Source organism: Podarcis bocagei, assembly GCF_964188305.1.
Source record: "Podarcis bocagei genome assembly, chromosome: 10".
Classification (NCBI taxonomy): Eukaryota; Metazoa; Chordata; class Lepidosauria; order Squamata; family Lacertidae; genus Podarcis; species Podarcis bocagei.
In genome coordinates, this window is record NC_138135.1 from 54,458,047 (window position 1) to 54,482,625 (window position 24,579).

Consider the following 24,579-nt stretch of genomic DNA (forward strand, 5'->3'; position numbering starts at 1 on the left):
AGGAAGGTTCTGACATTTAGTGTTCTTTAGGACCATGAATTCTGGTAAAGCCACTGACCTGACCAACAAGGTCCTCTCCAATTATATGATTCAATGGTTTGCTATTTTTGTGTTTATCTGGTAGGTGAGCTATTTTTGTGGAAATCTGCCGTCTAGTTTTAGCTTTGCAGGTGTGAAATCCCCACCCCCACCCATACTCAGTTGGCTTCTGCAGCAATAGTCACAAGAAAAGTGCCATCCTATTGCCAGAGTTTCACTTAACTGCTACATAAAAAAGCTGTGAATGCTGCTGTTTAAATTTTATCAGCTTTGCTATAAACACAGAAGGAAACTGATAAAAGGTATTGTAGGGAATTGAATTAAGACCAGATCATATAATTTTACTATGACTATACTAAATACACTGACATCATAGTTTAAGAGTTTACCATAATGCCATACAATTTTTCAAACAGCCATACGTTGGAAATATATAATGTAAAAGAACATTATAGCCCCTTAACCAGACAGTACTGATTGCCTAGGGCAGTGGAGAAGAATGAAATGTGTGTCTAGAATTTAAGCTTATTGTCAGCTTGTACTTGCAGAACAGGTAGTGCTGACCATGTGTTATGAGTACAGGTGACTCCCTACTTATGAGGGGTTACATTCCAGCACCCCATGTGCATAAGTGAAAATTGCGTAAGTGGGAAGCACCCTCTAAAAACCTTTTAAATGCTCTTTCTGCCACGCTCTCTCCAATCCAGATCAAAAGGAGTGTACGAAAAATATCCACGAGTGGAACTGAGGCTTTGGGGCACCAGAGGTCAGGTTCCAAGGTCTTGCAAGGCCTCAAACAGCATCTCAGACGTGACTTTCAGTGCTTTGCAAGGCATTGAAAGTTGTGTAGGGGGCCCTGTAGTGTGGATGCTGAGCACCCACAAGATTTTTTTGTGGGTGCTCGGGCCCCAAGGTCCCCCTAGAGTTGGCACTCCTGGCAGTCACACGCGAGTTGATCACGCAGAAGTGGGGATTCGTCTGTACTGGCATCTTCCCAGACCCTTTCTGAACACATGGGGTTGCATGTAGAAGAGCACTTTGCATTCCTCCCATATATAATCAGAGAACATGATTTTAACTTTTTAAACTGGCCCTTTTTATCAGGTTCTTTGGTATTTTCCTAATTGTTCCACATTATAAAATTAACATTTGTTCTTAGCATTGCTATTGAAATATTGCAGTGTATATACAATTTATGAAACACCTGTACCAACAGCACACCCCCTAAATACTTCCATAAAGAACATGATTATGCCACTCAACATGACATCAATATTGGTAACAGAAACTATTATTTTCCTCTTTAAATTATTGCTGTTTTATAAAGATAAATGGAAAGAAGCTCTTTATCTCCCTTCTTACATTTGATTCAGTACAAAACATGCCAAATACTATACTTATTCTGGTTTTAATACATTTGGTCTATCAGAACAACAAAGTTAATATATTTTTATTGATCCTTAAGCTAGAAGGAACGAGTTTGATAATCTGAGTTCGATGTCCTTAGACTTAGTTATTCGCTAACACAAATGTACAATCCAGAAACAAAGCATTAAAAAGGGCCCCTCAAAAGGAGCCGAGAAAAATGTATACTTCCTTACAACAAATGGCAAAGTGATAAAGACAACCAACAAATTCATGGAGCATACCAAAGACATGCTGGTGTGAGTATGAGACACACATTTTAGCTCTCCCTTGGATAGAGCAGAAAAGGATAATTTTATATATAAATATACAAACATAGCACTACTTCAGATTCCCAGCACTTAACACATCACAATTTTGAAGGCAGAGCAGAATTGGTATGGTGTGCCTCACCTGGACCTGTCTCAAACACAGCATCTGAACTCCTAAAACCAGAAAGACCCTCAGCACCAACCCGGACTTTATATGATGTTCCTGGTGTTAATCCTTTTAACATAAAGAAGTTCCGGGAACCATTAACATTTTCTTTTTTCAAATCTTCTTTGCCTACAAAATTTTTAGGAACACAACAATTGGAGTATTTAAATTCACTGTCTTGAATTCATGCTTACACTTCTTACTGCCATTTGGCAAAAGTTTAGATTTCTTTCTCAAAAATATTTTGCTGTTATTTACTAATATACAATATATAGGTAAACTGTAGGCTAAATGATGAAGAGTATTGTGGCACCTTAAAGCCTAATATTTTTTATTGTGGTACGTGCTTTAATGGACATCCTTAGTCAATGTGGTACCCCTCCAGAGGTTGTAAAATCACAATCCTCTTTGAATTTTGGTCAGGCTGGTTGGGGCTGATGGGGTTTGTAGTCGAACAGCTTCTAGAGGACACTGTGTTTGTGTGTGTGTGTGAATGTGCAAACAGTAAGGAGTGAGATTGGAAGGGAATGAGTTAAAAAAGACCTGAAGACTACAATAATTATATCCGACTTTAAATGGATGTAAAATGATTACAGCCTCTATTCACAAAGCAACATTAATAATTATGAATAGTATAGTCACAAATGATTTTATGTGCATTTAAGATATACTGTAATTGTCACAGTTTGTACTTTTAGCATTTCATTTCATAATGAAATATATACTGCTTATAACCCTGCTCCCAACCCTATGTGGGTGTATACTTGTCAACTTAGAATAGTACTTCATGCACCTGATGAACTGGACTCCAGTTCACGAAAGCTTACGCTGTTAGATATTTATTAGCCTTTAAGGTGCCTTTAGCAGCAGCTATGAGCCTGGAAACAGTCACAATCTCATTTTTCATCTATTGTGAAAGATTCATTTTGATTAGTCTGCTAATGGAAAGGAAATGTTGTTTTAACTGTTAAAATGGCCACAAAGATGTGATTATAGTTTTGTTTTCTTGGAAAATGGTGTTAAAACCCTAAATATTTTAGAGAGGCACATTTTCTACTTAGATTTTTCTTTACATTTTCCTTAATTTCTCAGCAATCAAGCAAAGAAAAGGGGAGGGATTCATTCATAACCAGAATTTGTGTGGCTCATTGAACTGCCCACTTCTGCCTAGTTCATCTTTCTCAGAATTAAGAGTGAAAATCCTTCCATTCAGATATGCTTCTCACATCTTTCTGTTCAGGATTTATTAAAAATGTGAAAGATACACATTGTATAATTACACAAGGCTTCTCTGAAACTGGATTTTACTGGGGACTGATGATGGCATTTTCCCTCTCATGTAATGGGGCAAGTATGCCCTGACCACCAAAAAGTGACCTTTGGGGGATAGCTCAGTAGGTAGAGTGTGAGACTCTTAATATCAGGGTTTTGGGTTCAAGCCCCACATTGAGCAAAAGATTCCTGTATTGGTTGGTCCTTTCCGACTCTATTTTATTCTATTTTAACCTCATGGACATAATACAACTAAAGGAAAGCAAACAAGCAGACACCTTTTGCCAGCAAAACATCAAGCATTTAATTTTAGGGTTATAGTTGCATCAAACTGCTGCCCTGAAGATGTTTAGAAAATCAGGCTTTCTAGTTTTAATGAAGACTAATTGGCTACATATGAATTTAATGGCACAAAAAAACCCCAGTTTCAATATACTGTAGTTTAAAGCGTATTGTTAAAGACGTTTTTGCTTCGTAACCTTTCAGGTTAAGTGTCTCTGAAGCTGCATTGCATTAATGAGGTTTTAATAACAGAATTCCAAGCACAATAAATATGTATATGCTTAATAAGACTGAATGTACTCCATGATGGGCTGCCTCATCAACTCTCACCAGAGTGAGGTGGGTAAAGAGGGGTAATTGAAGATGCAGAAGCAGCACGTCCTCACGTATATATGCTGCTTGGTGGGGAACTACCAATTCACACAGTTTTGCATGAGCTGTTCCCTCTGGGGCTGTGTGTGCTTTTCAAGACAATGCTAAAAATTCTGCTGAATTGCCGTTTGTGGGTGAGGGAAAGGGTTTGATTCAGTCACCACCTACTAAACAGCTGATCAACAGGAATTTAGTAGCTGTGATAGAAAACTCTATGTGCAGCTCCATGCATGTCCATTTAGTTAGGGGCATTTTATTAAGTGCTGTTGGCTCTAATTCCTAAAACAATACAATAAAATAACATTAATTCAAATGTGTGCGTGTACACACTTCTATGCACTTCATATTGAAAAGTTTGCTGCAGTTTTTTAAAAGCAAAACTAGTTTTTGAAAACTTAAGTCGATTTTGGGCCATTTTCTTATTATTAAAATATTTTGAAATATATTACAGCATTTGGAAGAATTCAATGAAATGTCTTCTTACTGCCTGCCACACCATATTCAACATAAATGTTCTCATGAACTGGACCCTCATACTCCCAACTGATATTGGCATAGGTCTCAGCAGCAGCTGCCGTAACATTTTTGATCCCTGGATACACTGGCGGCACTAAATACACAAGAAAAACAGAGCAAAATATGAAAGGCTGCATGCATCTCGTACAATCCAGTTTTAACTTCTTCCCTAACCTGAATCTTAAGAAATAGAATATTGATTTGTTTCTGTTTCCGGGAAAATGAAAAATGTGGACTTACCATGAATTCCCATTAGCAGCAATTCTCAGGTGGACCACTCTTCCGTTCAGTGAAAGCCCCTCCTCTTGGTTACCAGGCATGGTCCTCTTTAAAATGGAACCAAGGGGAGGAGCTTCCCTCAGCCCCTGGGCTGTGACAAGAGTTTGGATAAGCTTCTACCATGAACTTTACTCTGACAGGAGGTCTACTAATAGTATTAGTAGATCTAATACAACAAGCATGAAAACACTGGAGCTAATGTACTGCTATGATTAACAAAGAAAAAGAACTTCCTACTAGAGTCAAACTATCTAAACCCACTACAGATACTGAATGGGCTTCCAAGAATATAACTGTTGCTTTTCTCTATATTTACCTATTTGCAAACTACCCCACCTTTGAATCACTGAGAATGGAAATAAACAATGTCAATATTTCCCTCTCTACGGTGGGGTAACCTTTAATTCAGGTGTACCAAGTTTTCTTGTATCCAAACAGCAGGGAGATTCAATTGTTTTATCCCAAAGCCGCCTTCTTCTATGAAATGCAGCATTAGGATAACGCATCGTTACAAGTATGATCATTTGATAATGTCTAGCAAAGGTGTGCATGAATCTTGAGGGTGCATCTCTGCGCACAGTAGGCTTCTGTAGGCTGTGGAAATAGCAGTATTGCATTTATAGTGAGCTGGCATCTTATCCTTATAGACTTTAAATATCGTCTTCTAACCAACAGGACATTGTGAGGATGGACAAATCTGTCCCCACTGAAGATTACTGCAGAGGGTTGGACTTCCAATTCCCTCCCAACTCTACAATTCTATGATCAAATCTCTGTTCAGAAACAGTAAATGAATGACCATGAAAGGATAGGAACATAGGAAACTGTCTTATACTGACTTGGACCACTGGGTTCATCTAGCTCAGTACTGACTGGCAGTAGTTCTCCAGGATTCCAGGTGGAGGTCCTCCCCAACCCTACCTTGAAATGCTGGAGACTGAACTGGGGGTGTTCACATGCTCTATCACTGAGCTGTTGCTCTTCCATGAAATCTGACCTCCCAATGAAAAGTGGAATGAAATACTCTAGTTCTCCTAGCTTCCATTGCTTTGCAGAAACCCCCATGTGTAGGTCATCCAAATACACCAGGGAGGGTTGCAGTGAAACTCAAACAGGAAAAGGTGGAAAACCAGAGCCATGAGAGTTATTCTTGTCCCCATTTCCTTCTCCTCATTTTGCTGCCACTATATCCACTATCGCTGCCACTATATCCTTGTGTTGTTTTTATGGTAGGACAAGGAGGACTCAATACGTCTCAAAGCCACCTGATAAGCTGGCACATTTAGAAAGACAGTAAATGTCTTGCACCTGTTTGGACATAATGTATTTTACCAAAGTTATAAAAAAAATGGAGTGCTTTGGTGGCCCTGAGGTTGGGAAACTGGAAAGTAAGCAAACTATATGAACCAAACTATATGAACAATCTCCATAAATAGAAGTGGACAACAGGTTCACGTATCATTTTTTCCTTCCCAAATTTGCTTTTTTGTCCTCCTACATATAATCCAAATTTCTAACTAAAAGGATTAGGGAAGGGAGGGGGGAATCTATTTTCAAAATTGTCACAAAGGTCTGCGATGCTCTGAACAACTGTCTTGCCTGCCAACAATGCAAGGCAGGCCTGGAAGCTGAAGAGAAGCCCTTCCTCATGGTGTTGTACTTTGTTATTATTATTATTATTATTTTTAAAGAGGATCCTGCCTGGTAACCCAGTGGAGGTGATTCCCCGAGTTCTGTTCCACTGTGGCACCATTGGAGAATTAGTGACTACAGGATTAGCAGACATTGCATATGACATGGTAGTAAGCATGCTATGTTAGTCTATTATGAAGTACAACTAACTATATAACCGTTTAATTCTATGCAACTCATTTAAGAGTATGCCCCATTCAATTCAGTGTGACATTTCCAGATAAGTAGGCATGTTTATGAATTCTACTTCTCAGATAAAAGGCTAGTCACATCTAAAAGGCTAGCAAACATCTCAAAAGTGACAGTAATTCTACAGATTGATGGAAAACCATAAAGACACGCAGAAATATAACTTTCTATTTTCATATTGTTTTGTTAATTCTTGAATTTCTTTCCTGCAGTTTCTTTCTGTGGAACGTTGCAGTTCAGCTGTTTTGATGGCATTAAAATCCATAAGATAAATATCATTCCCCTTATATGTTGTTAAGTACAGTCTGGGGTGGACCCTGGTAATATGGTGCCCTGTGCAAGGCCAAAGTTTGATGCCCTCCCGGCCCTTGTACCAGCTTCCCAAATTGGCTAAGCGAGGCACCGGACTTTGGGATGAAGGCACAAGGCTGGGTCCTGGAGCCCTACTTCACAGAGTTGGGCAAGCACTAACTAGGCTTTTGGAGGGATCCTCTCAAAGCCCTCGTGCCTCTTTCCCAAAGCAAGCACTTACTTAGGCTTTGGAGAGGAAGCGGGAAGGCGCCCCCTCGGCTCGGCGCCCTGTGCAGGGGAACCAGTCTTGCCACCCTAAATATGTCTCTGGTACAGTATGCATAACAGGGAAGGTTTCAAAAAGGGGGTTTCAAAAGGGTTCTCTGAATTTTCTTCATCAGAGAAAGCAGGAAAGAGGAAAACAGTGAAAAATTTTTTACAGAGTAAAAATGTTTCATATATCACAGCACCATCTTACCTGTTAAGTCAACACAACACATACATAAATGGACACCCATGCAGGTTCCTTTAAAGACATTTTACTTGATACAATAGGAGAATAAGTTGCAAAAGGAAAACAAGCACATAAAATCATTATTAAGATGCAGATCAATAATAATAATAGTTATAGCTATCTTCAAAGGCTAATAATCATTCATTCATCACTCTGATGAACATAGGCTTTTATCACAAGGATGCACCTGTGAGGGTTTGATTAGCTGCTTGTGCGTGAAAACGTGCTCCCTCAGAGTTTGTGCGCCCCCACAAACCTCCGTGTGTGACGGAGCTCCTCAGACATGTCTGCTCTAGTCACTAGTAGAGTCCGACAGTGGCTGCCTGCGGAAGCGTTTCCAGCAAAGAAGTTCCTTAACGGAAACGCGTCTCCTGGACTCACGGCGTGACAGTTTCCTGCGAGGTATGGGTCTCCCTATGGGAGACTCCGATACCTCCCCACTGTTCTCGCTGGAAGCCTCCCTGAGCCCTCCCTCCTGCTCGCATTCCCTCAGAGACCCACTCCTCCCCCTGCTGGTCCCTGCTTCAGCAGTTGAGTCTCTTTCATCCTGCCTGAGTCCCTCCACCACCTGATGCTCTGATGGCAGTTCCCTGACATCCACTTCCCCTCCAGGGCCCCCCTCACCCCCTCCCAATTCCTCCCCCCTGGGAGGCGAAGGGCTAAAACCCCGAAACGAATCTTCCTCATCTTCTGACGTCTCGAACAATTCTCTCCATCGATCGTCGTCCTGGCCAGCTGAATCCTCCTCCTCTTCAGAATCTGGGAACCCCTCCAACTCCTCTTCCTCGTCGGTGGTGGCAAAGTATTCCCTTCGGAACCTCGCTACAGGCTGAGGTTTACGTGGGAACCTCTGATGAAAAGTCTCTATTAAAACCTCGTCATTGACATCCTCTGCCCTAACCCAGGTGTTTTCCGACTCCGGTTCCCCTTCCCACATTACCAAATACTCTACTTGATCTCCCTTCCACCTGGAATCGAGGATCTCCGCTACATGGTAGCTGTGTTCCTTCTCCTCCATTGCTGGTCCCCTAGTGACCCTCCCCTCACTGTCTCCTCTATACGGTGACAGCAACGACCTGTGAAAAACTGGGTGCAGCTTCATGTGGTTCGGTAACCGGAGCCTGAAAGCCACTGGATTGACCTGCTGTATGACTTCAAACGGACCCAGCCTTTTGGGTCTTAATTTCTTACAACCTCCTTTGAATGGCAACCCTTGGGTTGACAGCCACACCTGGTCCCCCACCCTGATGCTTTCACCTTCCCTTCTGTTTTTGTCTGCTTGCCTCTTATATTCCTCCTTAGCCCTGTTTAAGTTGAGTTGGAGCTGGCGATGGATCGCTTCCATTTCTTCCACGAACTGTTCTGCAGCTGGAACGCTCCAGTTCTCCCCCTCCCCCCCTGGGAAGGCTCTGGGATGGCACCCGTGATTAGCCAAAAAGGGGCTCATCCCCGTGGACACGTTTTCTGCATTGTTGTAGGCAAATTCTGCCAACGCCAGCTTCTCCACCCAATCATTCTCTCTGTCATTAACATAACACCTCAAATATTGTTGGAGAACCCCATTTGCTCTTTCCGCCTGCCCGTTGGTTTCAGGATGACGGGCCGTCGAGAAATTAACCTCTACATGCAGTAAGCTCATGAGCTTCCTCCAGAACCTGGAAGTAAATTGTTTCCCTCGGTCTGAAACCACCCTCAAGGGGGCGCCATGCAACCTAAACACATTCTCTACAAACAATTTGGCGGTTTCTTCTGCTGTAACCGCATGTGAGCAGGCTATGAAGTGGGCCATTTTAGTTAACAGGTCTACTACAACCATGATGGCTGTTTTCCCTCTAGACCTTGGCAGATCAGTCATGAAATCTATTGCCACTGCTTCCCACGGTCTCTCAGGTGTGGGCAGTGGTTCTAATAAACCAGCCGGCGCCTGCCTCTCCCCCTTGGCTCTTTGGCATTGTTCACACCCTCTCACATACTCCCGCACATCTTCCCTGACCTTGGGCCACCAAAATTCCCTGGTAACCAGCCACATGGTTTTGTGTTGCCCAAAGTGCCCTGCTGTGGGGCTATCGTGCAGCTGCTTGAGTACTTTCTCCCTCAATTCCCCTTCAGGTATATATAACGCTCCCTTATAATACAATGCCCCATTTCTCTCCTCAAAACCACCGGGTTTGTCTTCCTCCCCTCTGAGATCCCTGAGTTTCCCCTGGGCGTATGCATCCTGCACCGTACCCTCTACCAATTCCCTTTGCCCCACCAAAGTCGCCCCACACACCCAGCGGTCCTCTGGAATGATATGGGTTTCTTCGGGTGCTCCCTCCCCCTCCAAATATTCAGGTTTGCGTGAGAGAGCGTCCGCCCTAACATTCTCTGGGCCTGGCACATAACAAATCTCAAAGTTAAATTTGGAGAACTCTTGGGCCCATCTCAACTGCCTTTGGTTGAGCACTCGCGCCGTTCTCCAGTACTCTAGATTTTTATGGTCCGTGCACACTTGCACTTTATGTTGTGCACCAACTAGCAGATGCCTCCATCTCCGGAACGCCTCATGAATAGCAAGCAGTTCTCGGTCGTACACCGTGTAGTTCCTCTCGGATTTGTTCAGCTTCCGCGAGAAGAAGGCACACGGACGCCACTCCGACTCCTCCTTCCCCGGCTGCAGAAGAAGCACCGCCCCTATGGCTCTGTCAGATGCGTCTGTTTCAACCCTTAGCTTCTTTCGTAAATCCACATGCAGAAGTTGTTCTTCAGAGGCGAAGGCCCTTTTCAGTTCCTCAAACGCTCGCTCCGCCTCCGCCGTCCATACAAACTTCTTCTTACTGCTGAGACAGTCAGTGATGGGCGCCGTCAGATGGGCGAAGTTGCGGATGAACTTACGATAAAAGTTTCCAAACCCTAGGAACCTCTGCACATCCTTCTTGGTTTTGGGTGTTTTCCATTCCAGCACTGCCTGTACCTTGCCGGGATCCATGGCCAATCCCTTGTCTGACAGGCGGTACCCCAGGAATTCCACCTCCTTGGTATGGAACCGACACTTCTCCAGTTTGACCCACAGCCTGTTGGCTTGCAGTCTGCTCAACACTTCTCTGACGTCTCTCACATGTTGCTCCTCATTCTCAGAATACACCAACACATCATCTAGAAAGGCAACGCAATTCTTGTAGAGCAAAGGGCCCAGCACGTGGTTCATAAAAGATTGAAAACACGCGGAGCCTGCTTGTAATCCAAATGGCATAACGAGGTATTCAAACGCCCCCAAAGGGGTAAACATGGTGGTTTTCCATTCATCCCCTTTCCTTATGCGTATCAGGTTGTACGCCCCCCTTAGATCCAGCTTTGTGAAAATCTTTCCCTTCCTCACCATGGTCAAAATATCATCAATTCTGGGCATAGGGAACGCCACCGGTTCAGTCACTGCATTCAGCCGCCTAAAATCACATACAAGTCTCGGCTTGTCCGCATTTTTTTTGTCCACAAAGAACACTGGGCTCCCCCCTGCTGCTTTGGACTCTCTGATGAAGCCTCTCTTCAGGTTCTTGTCAATGAACCCTCGCAACTCCTGCATTTCCCTGTCTGACATGGCATACAACTTGCCCACGGGAAGCTGTGCTCCAGGGAGTAAATTGATCTGACAATCAAAGGGTCTATGAGGTGGTAGTTGGTCAGCTTCCTTCTCACTGAACACGTCGCTGAGATCTGCATACTGTGGTGGTACCTTCACCTTCCCCATTACTTCAGTCCCTGCTAGGGTGGCTTGGGCCCCTACTGAACCCTTCTCCCCTTTGCAGTGTTCTAGGCAATGTGCTGAACCAAAGGACACCACTCTTTGATGCCAGCCAACCAGCGGATCATGTAGAGCTAGCCAGCTCATTCCCAAAATAATGGGAGCGCCTCCCAGGGTGGCCACATTAAACGCTATCAGTTCTGTGTGCCTTGCCACCCTCATTATCATTGGGACAGTCTGCAAGCGGACTCCTCCTCCCAACAACTCCCTGCCATCAATCGTGGTCACCTGCAGGGGGTTGCTTAAAGGGATGGTCTGTATCTGGTGTTCAGCAGCAAACTCCTTGCTCATAAAATTGCAGGAGCTGCCTGAGTCCAATAGCGCCTTTATTTTTAGGGGGTGCCCATTCTGCAGCTCTAGCGACACTTCAATCACTAGAGCAGGTCGAGGAGCTTCTGGCACGGGCACTTTCACTGCTCTTTGGCCTGGCTGCAGTGCCCCAATTGGGGCAACCAGGCGTTGGCTTTTACCTGCTCCGCTCCCCCTTCTTCTCCCCCCTCAACAGCTCCCACCATCCCTTGCCATTCCTTCCTCTGGGGGCAGACTCTGGCAAAGTGGCCTGGCTGTTGGCAGAGATAGCATTTCCGGGGGCCCTTTCCCTCCTTCTTAGCTCCCTCGCTGGTTTTTGAAAATGCGCGCGCGCGCGCTGTTCCGATTTCCATCGGCTCTGCCGGCGGGAAAGCTGGCTCAGGAATGTCTGGAATGCGGAACTCCTTCCAACGTTCCCCTCTCCCTTCCCGCCTCTCCAAGGCTCTTGCCTCCTGCCGCGCTCCTATGGTCAGCGCAGATTTGGTCAGCTGATCCATAGACTCCGCCCTGGGGCTCCGTGCCAGCTCGTCTTTCACCCCCGAAGAAAGACCTTCTTCAAATAGCATTTGAACGGGTGCCGCCGATAAATCCCAACTCAGTCTGTGAATCAGCATGGTAAACTCAGTCCAATATTCACGGACAGATCGACTCCCCTGCTTACAAGCCATTAGCTGTCTGCGCACCACCCCTTCCTCAATATCGCTGGAAAACATGATATCCATTGCACGAAAGAACTTCATTGTGTCCTTTAGTATGTCATTGTGCGTTGCCATTAGGGGTCGAACCCAGTCTCTAGCCCCTTTCTCAAGATGCCCAATTACAAAAGCAACTCGCGATTCCTCATCAGGGAACTCATCGAACTGCACATTAAGGGCATATTGCATCTCTGTCCTAAAAGCATGGTAGTCCTTGGGGTCCCCCCCAAATTTCTGCACCAATCCTGGTACCTTTCTGGGGAATTGAGTGGCTCTCCCCTTCTTGTCTGCATCCTGAGCCCTTCTCTCCTCCAGCCTCGCCGTCTGCAGGGCCAGTTGAACCTCCAACGCTCGGTATCTATCTTCCAAGCTTGGACCAGCTCCAGCCCCTGCTCCTCCGGTTCCGGTTGGTTCGCTCATGATGCCTTCTCTTGCACAGGCAGCGTACAAAGACTGTCGGACTGCTGTGAGGGTTTGATTAGCTGCTTGTGCGTGAAAACGTGCTCCCTCAGAGTTTGTGCGCCCCCACAAACCTCCGTGTGTGACGGAGCTCCTCAGACATGTCTGCTCTAGTCACTAGTAGAGTCCGACAGTGGCTGCCTGCGGAAGCGTTTCCAGCAAAGAAGTTCCTTAACGGAAACGCGTCTCCTGGACTCACGGCGTGACAGTTTCCTGCGAGGTATGGGTCTCCCTATGGGAGACTCCGATACCTCCCCACTGTTCTCGCTGGAAGCCTCCCTGAGCCCTCCCTCCTGCTCGCATTCCCTCAGAGACCCACTCCTCCCCCTGCTGGTCCCTGCTTCAGCAGTTGAGTCTCTTTCATCCTGCCTGAGTCCCTCCACCACCTGATGCTCTGATGGCAGTTCCCTGACAGCACCCATCAAGAACTGCAATGGTACAACCTGTGCAATCCCAGAGATGACCAAGTAAAGAAGGATTTTATAGCTGAAGTGCATGGTAGGTTGCGTTCGTTACTTTATTAATTATTTGCATTATTTTTTTACCCACCCTTCACCTCGGGCGGGTTACAGCAATGTGATAAACAATAATAAACACAGATAAGCAGTAAAAATCATAAAACAGTTTCTGTCACAAAAGAACAGCAGAAATTCAGCATAAGAGGTGGGTTTCATAAAATGGAAACTTTAGCTGTTAAAAGGTAAGGTAAAGTGACGCCTCTTCAGCACCTCTGTGTGTTCTATGTGGTTAATTCACAACATGTTCTCAAACATTATTCAGCATGCAAAACCATTTGAGGAATGAAATGCCATGCATTTCTTTCCCCCTGCAAACAATGCTGAAAAACCTGTCAGGGGAAAGATCAGGGTTTTTTATTTTTAAGATTGTGCTAATCCACCCCCCACAATGGTCCACCCCCCAGCTTCTGGAACTGAAATCAACTTCCTGCTTTCTGTGGCAGCACATATTTACTGCTGATTGATCTAGAAAAGAAGGAAGCTCCAAGTTTGCATCTGTAAAACAAAATATAGAATCACCCTACTTTGAGCCTGTGTAAGTTCTAGGTACTCAAAAATAGGAACCTTCCTTGACGAACTTGCAAAACAGATGCCTTTTAGTAATGCAACAGATATGCAAAATTAAAGGAAGTTGCAGCAAAACACAATTGGATATTATTCCTTCAAGAAATAGGACTTAATTCTGACTGATTTCTTGAAAATGTCTGAAGACTAATCTTTGCTTCCCCCAAAATAACAGTTTACATGATGATGCAACACATTGTTACCAGTCAGTTAGCACATTCAGGAACCATGCTCCACTCTGCAGAGATGCATTCAGAGCAAAATCAAACATGAATCTGTTCATGCTCTGGGCACAGAGAGAAATTTATGGAGAACTGTGATTTTTGAAACGCTTCTCTTGGAGTAATCTAACAAAGCCGGTAAAGTCCAGCTCCAACGACCTTCTGCCGGTTCCCTCATTGCAAGAAGTAAAGTTACAGGGAACTAGGCAGAGGGCCTTCTCAGTAGCGGCACCCACCTTGTGTAATGCCCTTCAATCAGATTTTGAACAAATAATCAATTGTATGACTTTTAGAAGACAGCTGAAGGCAGCCCTGTATGTGGATTTTTTAAAAGTTTGATGTTTTATTGTGTTTTTATATTTTGCTGGAAGCCACTTAGAGTGTCTGTGGCAACCCAGCCAGATGAGCGGCATATGGAATTATTTATTTACTATTACTATTATTATTTTCAGGTAAACAAAGAATTGTCATCTCTGCCAATGTGGTTCCCCCCACCCCAGTACATAATCTGATTATTGTATTATGAACAGGGGAAATACCCCTGTATGATGGTAAGAACAGGAAGAAATGGGGAGTTATAAAATTTTTGGATGATGAAATGCTAACATCCAGCCTAAAAGGCTTTGGCCCAGTATGCCTGCAGAAGCATCTTCACCCCCATCGTTCAGCCTGGACACTGAGGTCCAGCTCTGAGTAAGTTTACAGGGAACTAGGCAAAGGGTCTTCTTGGTAGTGGTGCCCGCCCTGTGGAATGCCCTCCCATCAGATATCAAGGAAATGAACAACTATCTGACTTTTAGGCAGCCCTGTTTAGGGAAGTTTTTAATGTTTGATGTTTTATCGTGTTTTTAATATTCTGTTGGGAGCCGCCCAGAGTGGCTGGGGAAACCCAGCCAGATGGGCGAGGTACTACTGCTACTACTAAAAATTTCTTACTATTATTACCATTGTTGTTGTTGTTATCCTCTGCTTCAGTTAATAAACGACATATCTATATAGCTTTATTTTTTTATTAACCAAGTTAAATAGCCAGTTAATTCATATAAATAGGCAAAATACCAACAATGACAACCATCTATTTAAGTAAAAACAACAACATTAATTTATGGATGTACCAGAACAAGTATGTTGTGGTTGTAAGGTGTCAAACTGCTACATAACATGTCAGCACAATATACCAAATAATTTCTGTATGAAACTGTTTTGATATTTGTAAGCATATTTTGTTGAAGTGTTTCAACAAAACAAGTAAGGATAGGTGGGAATCTCATGTAGACCACATCTTTAAGCAAACTGACCTAATCAGGACCTCCTAGACCAATCCAAGAGCGGGAATGTAATTACCCTTCAGTTTTCAAGCTTTTCTGAATTTTGCGATATAGTTCTCACTTCAAGAAAGTATCCAGATTCATAAAACAATGCAAATTTTAGGCTAACATATACTTTATATGTATATTATGTTTCATTATGTGTTTAAGAATTTTTTTATGTGGGATTTTAAAAAATATAGAATAATGCAGTGGAATGAATTTATGAATATATGCTTGGGGAAAACTGACACGAGCCAGAAATAGGCTGATGTGTCCAGATTCTCTGAAATTTTGATTTGAAATTCTACAGGAAGTAATCCATTATGATGTTTTAATTCATGATGCTTTAATACAACATCACAGTTCTATACTACTCTTTAGATAGTAACACTGATTACCATTTCTCCAATTATTGTTTATATTTCACTTTCTTATGCTAATAACAACAGCCATCTTAACTTACAGCTAATAAGTTCTATAACCTGTGAACCAAACAGCGCATTTAACAGGTCAGCCTATGAACAGATAACATAAAACTTTCCAATAGAACAGTAGGTATTAGGAACCAAAATGGTCATGAAACTATCCTCTCTGGGTGTTTATTAAGGCCACACATATAAGGAAAAAGGAATACTGGAAATGAGTAAGCAAAAGATGGCATTCAGTGAACTGACTGTACATGTCTGTGTGTCTGTGTATTTGAAAAGTGAATTTTATTTAATACCATCTTTGCTTCCACTTTATTTGCAATATACTAGCCCACTTTGCTTCTACAGGACACAGACATATGAAAGCTCGGTGTGACCAATAAACACATGGCACTAGATCTCAGCAATGCTTGAATTACCGTATTTTTCGCCCTATAGGACGCACTTTTTCCCCTCCAAAAATGAAGGGGAAATCTGGGTGCGTCCTATGGGGCGAATGCAGGCTTTTGCTGAAGCTTGGAGAGCGAGAGGGGTCGGTGCGCACCGACCCCTCTCGCTCTCCAGGCTTCAGGAACACATCTGCAGCCTAGGCAGCCCTACGGGAGGTCCGGCAGGGATGTCTAGGCTGCGGATAGCAGCCTGCCGCCCGGCGGGCGGGGCGCCCTGAAGCAGAGCGCCCCCCTCGCCAGGCAGACATCCGCAGCGTGGGGAGCCTTGCAGGAGTTCCCAGCAAGGCTCCCCACGCTGCGGATAGCAGCCTGCCGGCCCCGCAGGGGGGGCGCCCTGATGCAGAGCGCCCCTCACGCGGGGCAGACATCGGCCAGCCCCACAAGCTCGGGGGACAGCAGTGAGGCGCAGCGCCGCCATCCCGCTGTTCCTCGACCTGGTTCTGTTTCCCCGACCTGCTTTTTGGGGGGAAATAAAGGGAATTTCCCCCCCTTTATTTCCCCCCCAAAAAACTAGGTGCGTCCTATGGGACGGAGCGTCCTATGGGGCGAAAAATACGGTAATTGGGGAGGGAAGCCTTTACTCCCCCCCCCATTGCTAGCAGAGGCATTCTCAGAGGTTCTGAAGTAAGAGAAACCTGCAAGCTATCATTACTGCCACAAAACAGCCTTAGTGATAGAAAAATGCGCTCCTCCCTGTAGCACAAACTTGCCTCCTCCTCAGAGCCTGTCTAATGGATTGTCATGAAAGACAGTACATACATGTATGCTTTTTGAAGCAATAAGACAGTACTATGTTAAAGAAATTGATGGATGTCCAATAAACATTCCCTCTATCAGCGCAACACTCTCCTTTAATGAATTGCATTGTTCCTTTCACTTATACAGGCTGATTTCTTTTTAAAGAAACTGAATTTAGAATTTGAAAAAATCCATACAATTCATGCTCATCTTTACCTGCACTTAGGTCAAGCGGAAGAATACCAGCATAAATGGAAGAAAATAAAAGGACACTACATAATTAGGTACAACAAAAGGAGCATATATATCTATATACCTATCTATAGTATAAATCTACACATATATATTAAAGCACAAAGGCATGCAGTTAAAGTATTAGAAGAAGGGAATAAGAAGTTAAACACTCACACTAAAGAGTGGTTTTAAAAACAAAGACTAATAATCACGCATTTGTTTCACCTACTATCATTTTTTTTAAAAAAACAAACACCTTTCTTAACCACTTATCCTTTTGTCTTATAATTTATTAATGTGCAGTTAAGTTAAATCATAGGTGTGCATGCATGTGCACACACACACACTACAGCAGTTTTCCAGAATAAAGACACTTCCTTGTTCTGCCAAACTTAGGACAATTGCCGGTTGCTTGGTCCAAATAAAGGACTTGCTTGGCAGCTTTTTCTTTTCTTTTCTAAGTGACCAGCATTACTTTCCTCTGTTTGCCAGTTTTTATGATGCTTTTAGTCTGGCATTTTCAAAAACAGCAGTACTTGTTTTCTGAGGGAAGGTCACTTTATAGTTTCTTTCACTTGTAACTTGCCCCTGCTTAGCATCTTACGTGTTATGCTATGTTTGGTTTTGGCTTTATTCCCTGTTTTGGATACTATTAGATTTAGGGCAGTGATTCAGAGGAAAGTATTATACCTGCAGAACAGGCTTTAATTAAGAATCCTAATGCAGCGGCCAAAACTATAAAACTGATACAAAACACAATGCATTATATTTAGGGTATAATACTGCTTAGACAGCTGCAGTATAGCGTGTTCTCCTTCATGGAGAGCACGTGTTGCGGTGGGGGCCGACAAGACACTCCAAAATTGTGGGGCAGGCCAATTGATCATTGGCCACTGTTGTGATTGGGCTTCCCTTGTTGTTGGGAAGAGGTTAATGTTGCCATTTTGTGATTGACAGCTAGAAACGTTAAAACTCCCAGCACGAAGCGTAGAGCTTCCTCTTTTCACTCCATGCATCGGATTGCCTGTCCCCCCCTCACTATATTTAGGGTTGTTCGCATTGACCTTGCTATGCCTGTCATGGGGTCATCTGCTCTTGGGGCAGGGGCCCGGTAGGAATTTTGTCCATTTGGCTGATTGGCTGGTGCCGTTTGGTTTTTGCCTACAGTGTAGCAAATTGTCACAACTTGTAAGGTTGCGGTTAGGCATTGGTTTTTGGTTTGGTTGGTTGAGGGGCATGGATTGGCTGTGCCTGCCCCTCTAATGCTGCTGCTGCAAGGGTATTCCATTAAAGGAATACAGGGGCTCACCATTGCTTTTGTCCGAACCCTGTCAAGGGGCTAGGGCCACGCAAGAGCCCCTGGTTGCATTTGAGGACGGCTGAGGGCAGGTTCCTAGCTCCGTCGCTACCCCCAAATGTATTCCCCTTTTCTGACTTTCACAGGCTTGCGAAATGTCAGTCTGTCCCCACCGGGGGCAGATAGTCGCAACCAATGCCTAAGCAACCACTCACATTTTTTGTATTTTAATAAAGTTGTGGCCAAATTATGCCAAAAACCTTAAACAAAAAATTCTGTGTGATGTGTGAGTTATTTGGGGTGGCTTGGGGACCTCGACATGCAAACAGATGCTTTTACATGGCTTTCTGACTATTGTCTTCATGCTAATGATTCTGTGGAAGTATCTGCTCAAATATGTCCCAATGATTAAGCTATGAAAGCAAATGGCAGGCCCAAATGGCAACTTTCTGTGCACTTGGTTGAGTATTGTAGAGTATGCGTAAAAATATATATTTCAGGTAGAGATTTCTCCCCACAGGGTATATCTGTACTTGCAAAGAAAGAACGCCCACGTGGAACTGCACAATCCACAGTGGTTTAATGTAAGTCCCCATTCCATACTGGTGGGGAGGCAGCTCTGACTGAATCACTCAGGACTGCAGTAAGTATAAATGCTAAAAGTAGACATTAAATCTTTAAAACAGTGCAATCCAGATATGACCTAAAATCTTGTTTTCATTGGGCAGTGGGAAGCAAGGAAACCGTTTCATAAAATACATACAGCTGCAAAATGATCATATAGCCATTTTAGAGTGAATTTCGTGTGACCATAGCCCAACTATGGTGCCTAGAAAGCTATGTGACAATTTAAAAAGCATAGTTTAGCATGACACAATAGATATAAGTGACTATATGCATATGCAAGTCCCTTGTAAAACAATTATGCACAGCTTTTCTAGGGATAAACATTACAGCAGTTCTAAGAGCACCAAATTTTTGAAAACCAAAACCATAGAGACAATTCTCCAACTACAGCCAGCCAAATTCACTTATTTTTAGAGAGAGGAAAATAGCATAATTATTCAAATGTAAGTGGATGTTCTTTATACATACCCATCTTACCTTCATCCATAATTGTTACTGCCTCCTCTGTTATTTGACTTCCAGCTCCAACTGATGTCTGTGCGTAGAAGTAAAACTTGTATCGAGTGCTGTAATTTAAGTTGCTTAATATCAGGCTGGTCTCATTGGCTGGTATACTGATCTCTTCCAAGCGGCCTAATTCATGTGTGTTATTAACTGTTGAAAGACAGCACAAATAATATAGTTAGTAGTTGTTTGGGAGCATATAACTGTTGCATCAAAAAGCATTGCACCAGATTTTACTACATATATTGAATTAGTAAACTCCCTTAATCACGTGACCATGGATGGCTCAGGTGGTTAGAGCATGGTGCTGATAACACCAAGATCGCAGGCTTGATCCTTGTATAGGACAGCTGCATATTCCTGCATTGCAGGGGGTGGACTAGATATCCTCAGGGTCCCTTCCATCTCTACAATTCTAGGATTCTACGTAGCCATATGGCACACATGTTTTGGCACACTAAGCAGTATGCTTTTCAGCAGCCCTAGGTAAAAATTGAATTATGCAGCATTGCTGTCTGGTACCGTGGAAAGTCATGGATTTGTGTGTTATCTTCTTCATGTCTCTAAGGCTGTAGCCAAGGCAAACAGGGAGGAAAACAGAGGCTAAAATTGTTATTTAAAAAAATGGAGGGAGTCTGACAGATGCTGGAAAAGCAGAAAATGTTTGATGGGGCAAGCTGAAAGGGAATGGAGTGGGAAAGAACTTTATTATTATTTTTAAATGAAGAAGCACACCAACAGTTGTGGAGGGCTGGGCAAGGTTAACTCAGACAGACAGACCATCCAAACATGGAAAACCTAAACCTGAAATAAGTATAGTGGAGTGCTTTGAAAAAAATAAACCAGCCATGAATCAAAACTGAAGGCTGATGGGAGGAGGTAGCGATTTTGAGCAGTGATTTTGCCTTCAACCATCAGGTGGCATTCCAAAACCACACGATGCCAGATTGCACGAGAGAGAGAGAGAGAGAGAGAGAGAGAGAGAGAGAGAGAGAAGTGCTATCATGCAACCTGCTTTCTATACGAATGGGACACCAAGAATGCAGAAGTGGAATACACTGGAAGTTTTAAAAGTCGCCAGATTTGATTTAGCATTGCCCATTCCCATTTGAAGCATTTTTTATAAACTGTTCCCTACCAAATATATAAAACAATAATGAAAGTTTATACCAAGAACAAACTTAGTTGGTCTCTAAGGTGCTACTGGACATCATCATCATCATCATCATCATCATTATTATTATTATTATTATTATTATTATTATTATTATTATTATTAATTTCGACTGCATCAGACCAACACGGCTACCTACATGAATCTGTTCCCTACAAAGATATATTATCAACTTAAGAAGCTGCTATTAACTATTCAGTAAGCATGTGTTTTGAGAAATGAAAAACAACTGTTTACTCACTTGGTTGAAACTTTAGTATATATCCTACCACAACACCATTTGGATGAGAAGGTGGTCCCCATTCCAAAGTGAGGGAATCCAGATTTGGATTGGTAATCTTCAAAAAGGAGGGTGCGCTCGGAACTTTTAAGATGATAAAATGACACATGTTAAAGATAGTAAGTAGCAAACTTACCATCACCACCACCACCACCATAATTAAATAAAATTCAAATACAAGCCAGTGTAAATGAGCCCTACATTTACTTCCACCTTTTACACAATGTAATACTGATTAGGTAGTGGAACAATGTAAGACCCACATTCTAATCTGATTCATGTTTTACTCAAGAAATCCTAGTGATCACTGCTAGGATTATGATTTTCTGGACTGTAAAATGCATTTGAAACATTAAATGCAAACAGAGTAGCTTTATTGTTTTCTAACTGCATACCTCCTTCGGGAGTTTTAAATGTTTCATCAGGGGTTGCTGGTCCTTCTCCTTTTCCATTAACCACTCTAACATTCAATTTGTAAGTGCTATATGGCTCCAATCCTGGCAACATTCCATGTGTCTTATTTCCAGGAAAAGACAGTGCCTTTTTTTCGACATGCTGGTTAATTCTTCCAGATAAACTTTCCACTTTCATATAGTAAATCTAAAAATTAAATATATTTTTAAAAAATATTTATCTACTGCTTCTCTGGTTTGCAACATACTATGATAAAGGTTTCTGACATTCAATTTAGGGTTCTGAGGCTCTTTTAGTGAGGCATACAAAATCCTAAACATGCTTATTTGGATATATGCAATCCTATGCATGTTTATTTGGACATAAAGCCCATAAGCCCCACCAACAGATCCTTTTAATCAAGTGCTTTTAAGACTGTTCATGTTCATCTGTGGTTACAGGGTGTGATTTAATTTTTTTAGCCCATGACAATTACAAGGCATATATGTTGCAGTAACCTTTATTTTTATTACTTTAAAAGGTTTATCAGAAACAAATCTGAAGTGATTTAGTGGCATAGCAGGATGATAGTATTTGATAACACAGTACCTGCCAGGTTTATGCAGAACATTATTTATAATGTGAATTGTTTTAAGTTTTATCTAATATGCTGGTATGAGAAGGTAGAATTCACAATTATTAGCAGTAGAAAAAAATAACTATTCAAGCCTGCTGATTTTTTCCCCTAATGCTAGTTGTACTAGAAAGAATAATCCCTGGTTGAGTCATGCTATATTAATTTTCAGAACCATTCACGTCACACTTTTCTGGAAGCACTTAAGGGTAAAGGATATCAGCAGTCAGGCTAAAAATCGCTTTTGACAGAAATGAACTAATGGCCTTTCTTCTAGAAAGTGAAACACAATGGCTCAAGCAGTTACTTTAATCACATGGAAGCTGACAGAATAGCTATTTCAATCAAATACTGGCTGATGAAAATGAAACAGACTACTATAAAAAGAGATAAGCTTTAATATTTAGAGGTTCCCACCCCAAAAATATAAACAAAGAGTAAATATTATTTAAAAGGCTACAATGGTTAACTTACTTTGTATCCCTGAAGATGACCTCGGACATACTTTAACAGAACTGGATCCCATTGCACTTTTGCTAAGGTGCTGTTTACAACTTGTACCTGCAAATTGCCTGGAGCAACCATTGGTACTGTTGGAGAAAATTCAATAAATCTCAGGTTAGAGCAACTTACACACACTCATGACACTTTAGAGACTTCAGAAGTCTAGAAGTTTGGTTGTGAGTCTATATATTGCACCATAATGTAATTACTGCCAAAGCTTCAGTGCATTGCGATAAATGTATAGCCGTCGCAGCAAGGATTATTGCAAAAAAATAAAATAAATCAACTTACAATCTTCCCCAGAATGTCCAATTGTTGTTGTTGGTTCTGGAGCAGGTCCCAAGTCATTTAACGCCTGCACTTTTATCTCGTAAGGAGCAAAGGTCGGTGTACCAGACACAATATATTTGGATACATTTGCAACTGTAACAGATGTCCAATCATCATCGCCATCCTTCTGTCGCCAACTGACTTTGTACTGGAGCCCTGGACCGTTGAACTGAAAATGCTTTAAGGGCTAAAATGGAAAGCGAAAAAGAAGAAGATATTTATAGTTAGCTACTGCATTTAAAGCAAATACAGAAAATAAGACAAGAATTTTATAAAACCAATGGCCTTGGTTTGAAGAATTCCACAATATGCCAGTTTAACCAGGTGCTTCCTGTGAAATGTATTAATCTTATTGCTTGCATAGTTAGATATTTCCAACCAAACCCTTTTGTAGTTCATGGGCAGTTTCATTGTTCCCCTTTTTATTTAATTTAGTGAAATTTTATTCGTATACAGGCAACTCCCCACTTGTGTGTGATCTACTTGCATGCAACTGCACACATGTGCAACACCAGTAAACCGGAACTGGGGAGCACCCTGGAGAGTCCTTGTGGCTCACGAAGAGACCCTCCCAAGAGCCTGAAGAAAGCGTCCTCTTTGGGCTCTGGGGAGGGTCTCCTTGCAAGCCAGAGGTGTAGCGGGGCTATGGTGAGCTGCTCAGCTGATGCATGGGGAAGGTTTCCTGTGCAGCAGCTGAGCAGCCTAAGCAAACCTTCAGCACATGGGAAGATCCTCCCTAGAGCTCAAAGAGGACAGCTTCTTCAGGCATTGATGAGGCTCTCCTCATGAGCCAGAGGGGCAGTGGGGCTGTATTGAGGCTGCTCAGCTGACACGTGGGTAAGCAACTGCTGCTATGCTACCCCACATGCCAGATGTTAGGTGGGGAGGCTGAGCAGCCTCAACAAAGTCCCACTGCCCTACAGCTTGATCAAAGAGGACAGCTTCTTCAGGCATTGAGGAGGCTCTGCTCATGAGCCAGAGGGGCAGTGGGGCTGTATTGAGGCTGCTCAGCTGACACGTGGGTAAGCAACTGCTGCTATGCTACCCCACATGCCAGATGTTAGGTGGGGAGGCTGAGCAGCCTCAACAAAGTCCCACTGCCCTACAGCTTGCTCAAAGAGGACAGCTTCTTCAGGCATTGAGGAGGCTCTGCTCATGAGCCAGAGGGGCAGTGGGGCTGTATTGAGGCTGCTCAGCTGACACGTGGGTAAGCAACTGCTGCTATGCTACCCCACATGCCAGATGTTAGGTGGGGAGGCTAAGCAGCCTCAACAAAGTCCCACTGCCCTACAGCTTGTGATGAGACCCTCCCTGGAGCCCAAAGAGGACACCTTCTTTGGGTTCAAATTCTGAAAGGGTTCAAACTCTTAAAAAATGTATATATCCTTACCTCCCACATGATCACCAAATTATCAGGTTCTGATCCAATCCCTTGAACCCCAGTAGGATTGTCATCCGGCTCTAGAAGTTAAATATTTATATTTGAGTGAACTCTTTACCCATCCCAAATAATTCAGTACTATCTATAGTCTAAGATGATAATTGTAAGTGATAGAGTTTATTTACTTGCAGCTTTTGTAAAGTATTGTTCAGAGGCTTCACTTGGTTGGCTATTTCCAATGTCATTGACAGCTATTACACGAAATGAATAGTTAACATATGGTGACAGCTTTAACTGTACAGTTGTCAGGATCCCAGAGATTTCTGTCAGGTAGTTCCATATCCCTGGTTCACGCATGGCATCTTCATATTCAATGACAAACTCTGCATATAAAATAAAAGAGGATTGCTTCAGAAACCAGAGAACTTTCTGTCATGCAACAAGCAAAAAGGAAATGTTTC

The 24,579-nt window shown here is 42.9% G+C and overlaps 1 protein-coding gene across 17 annotated transcripts in view; it reads right to left on the reverse strand.

Moving 5' to 3' along the window:
- The window catches only part of NRCAM (neuronal cell adhesion molecule), a 150,291-nt gene that overhangs the window by 23,120 nt on the left and 102,592 nt on the right, over positions 1 to 24,579 (reverse strand). For 8 of the 17 annotated variants that reach the window (XR_014012533.1, XM_081211446.1, XM_081211449.1 and 5 more), the window contains 9 exons: positions 24,304 to 24,501; positions 24,128 to 24,198; positions 22,699 to 22,924; positions 22,378 to 22,493; positions 21,272 to 21,476; positions 20,838 to 20,960; positions 19,387 to 19,572; positions 4,292 to 4,417; positions 1,858 to 2,010 (listed from right to left, as the gene is read on the reverse strand). Coding sequence is in view for 16 of the 17 variants with exons in the window: in XM_081211446.1 (XP_081067572.1) it covers positions 1,858 to 2,010; positions 4,292 to 4,417; positions 19,387 to 19,572; positions 20,838 to 20,960; positions 21,272 to 21,476; positions 22,378 to 22,493; positions 22,699 to 22,924; positions 24,128 to 24,198; positions 24,304 to 24,501 (1,404 nt within the window). In the remaining variant the exon portion in view is untranslated. The remainder of the gene's footprint in view (positions 1 to 1,857; positions 2,011 to 4,291; positions 4,418 to 19,386; positions 19,573 to 20,837; positions 20,961 to 21,271; positions 21,477 to 22,377; positions 22,494 to 22,698; positions 22,925 to 24,127; positions 24,199 to 24,303; positions 24,502 to 24,579) is intronic. The other 9 variants (XM_081211445.1, XM_081211441.1, XM_081211448.1 and 6 more) reach the window with 3 other exon arrangements.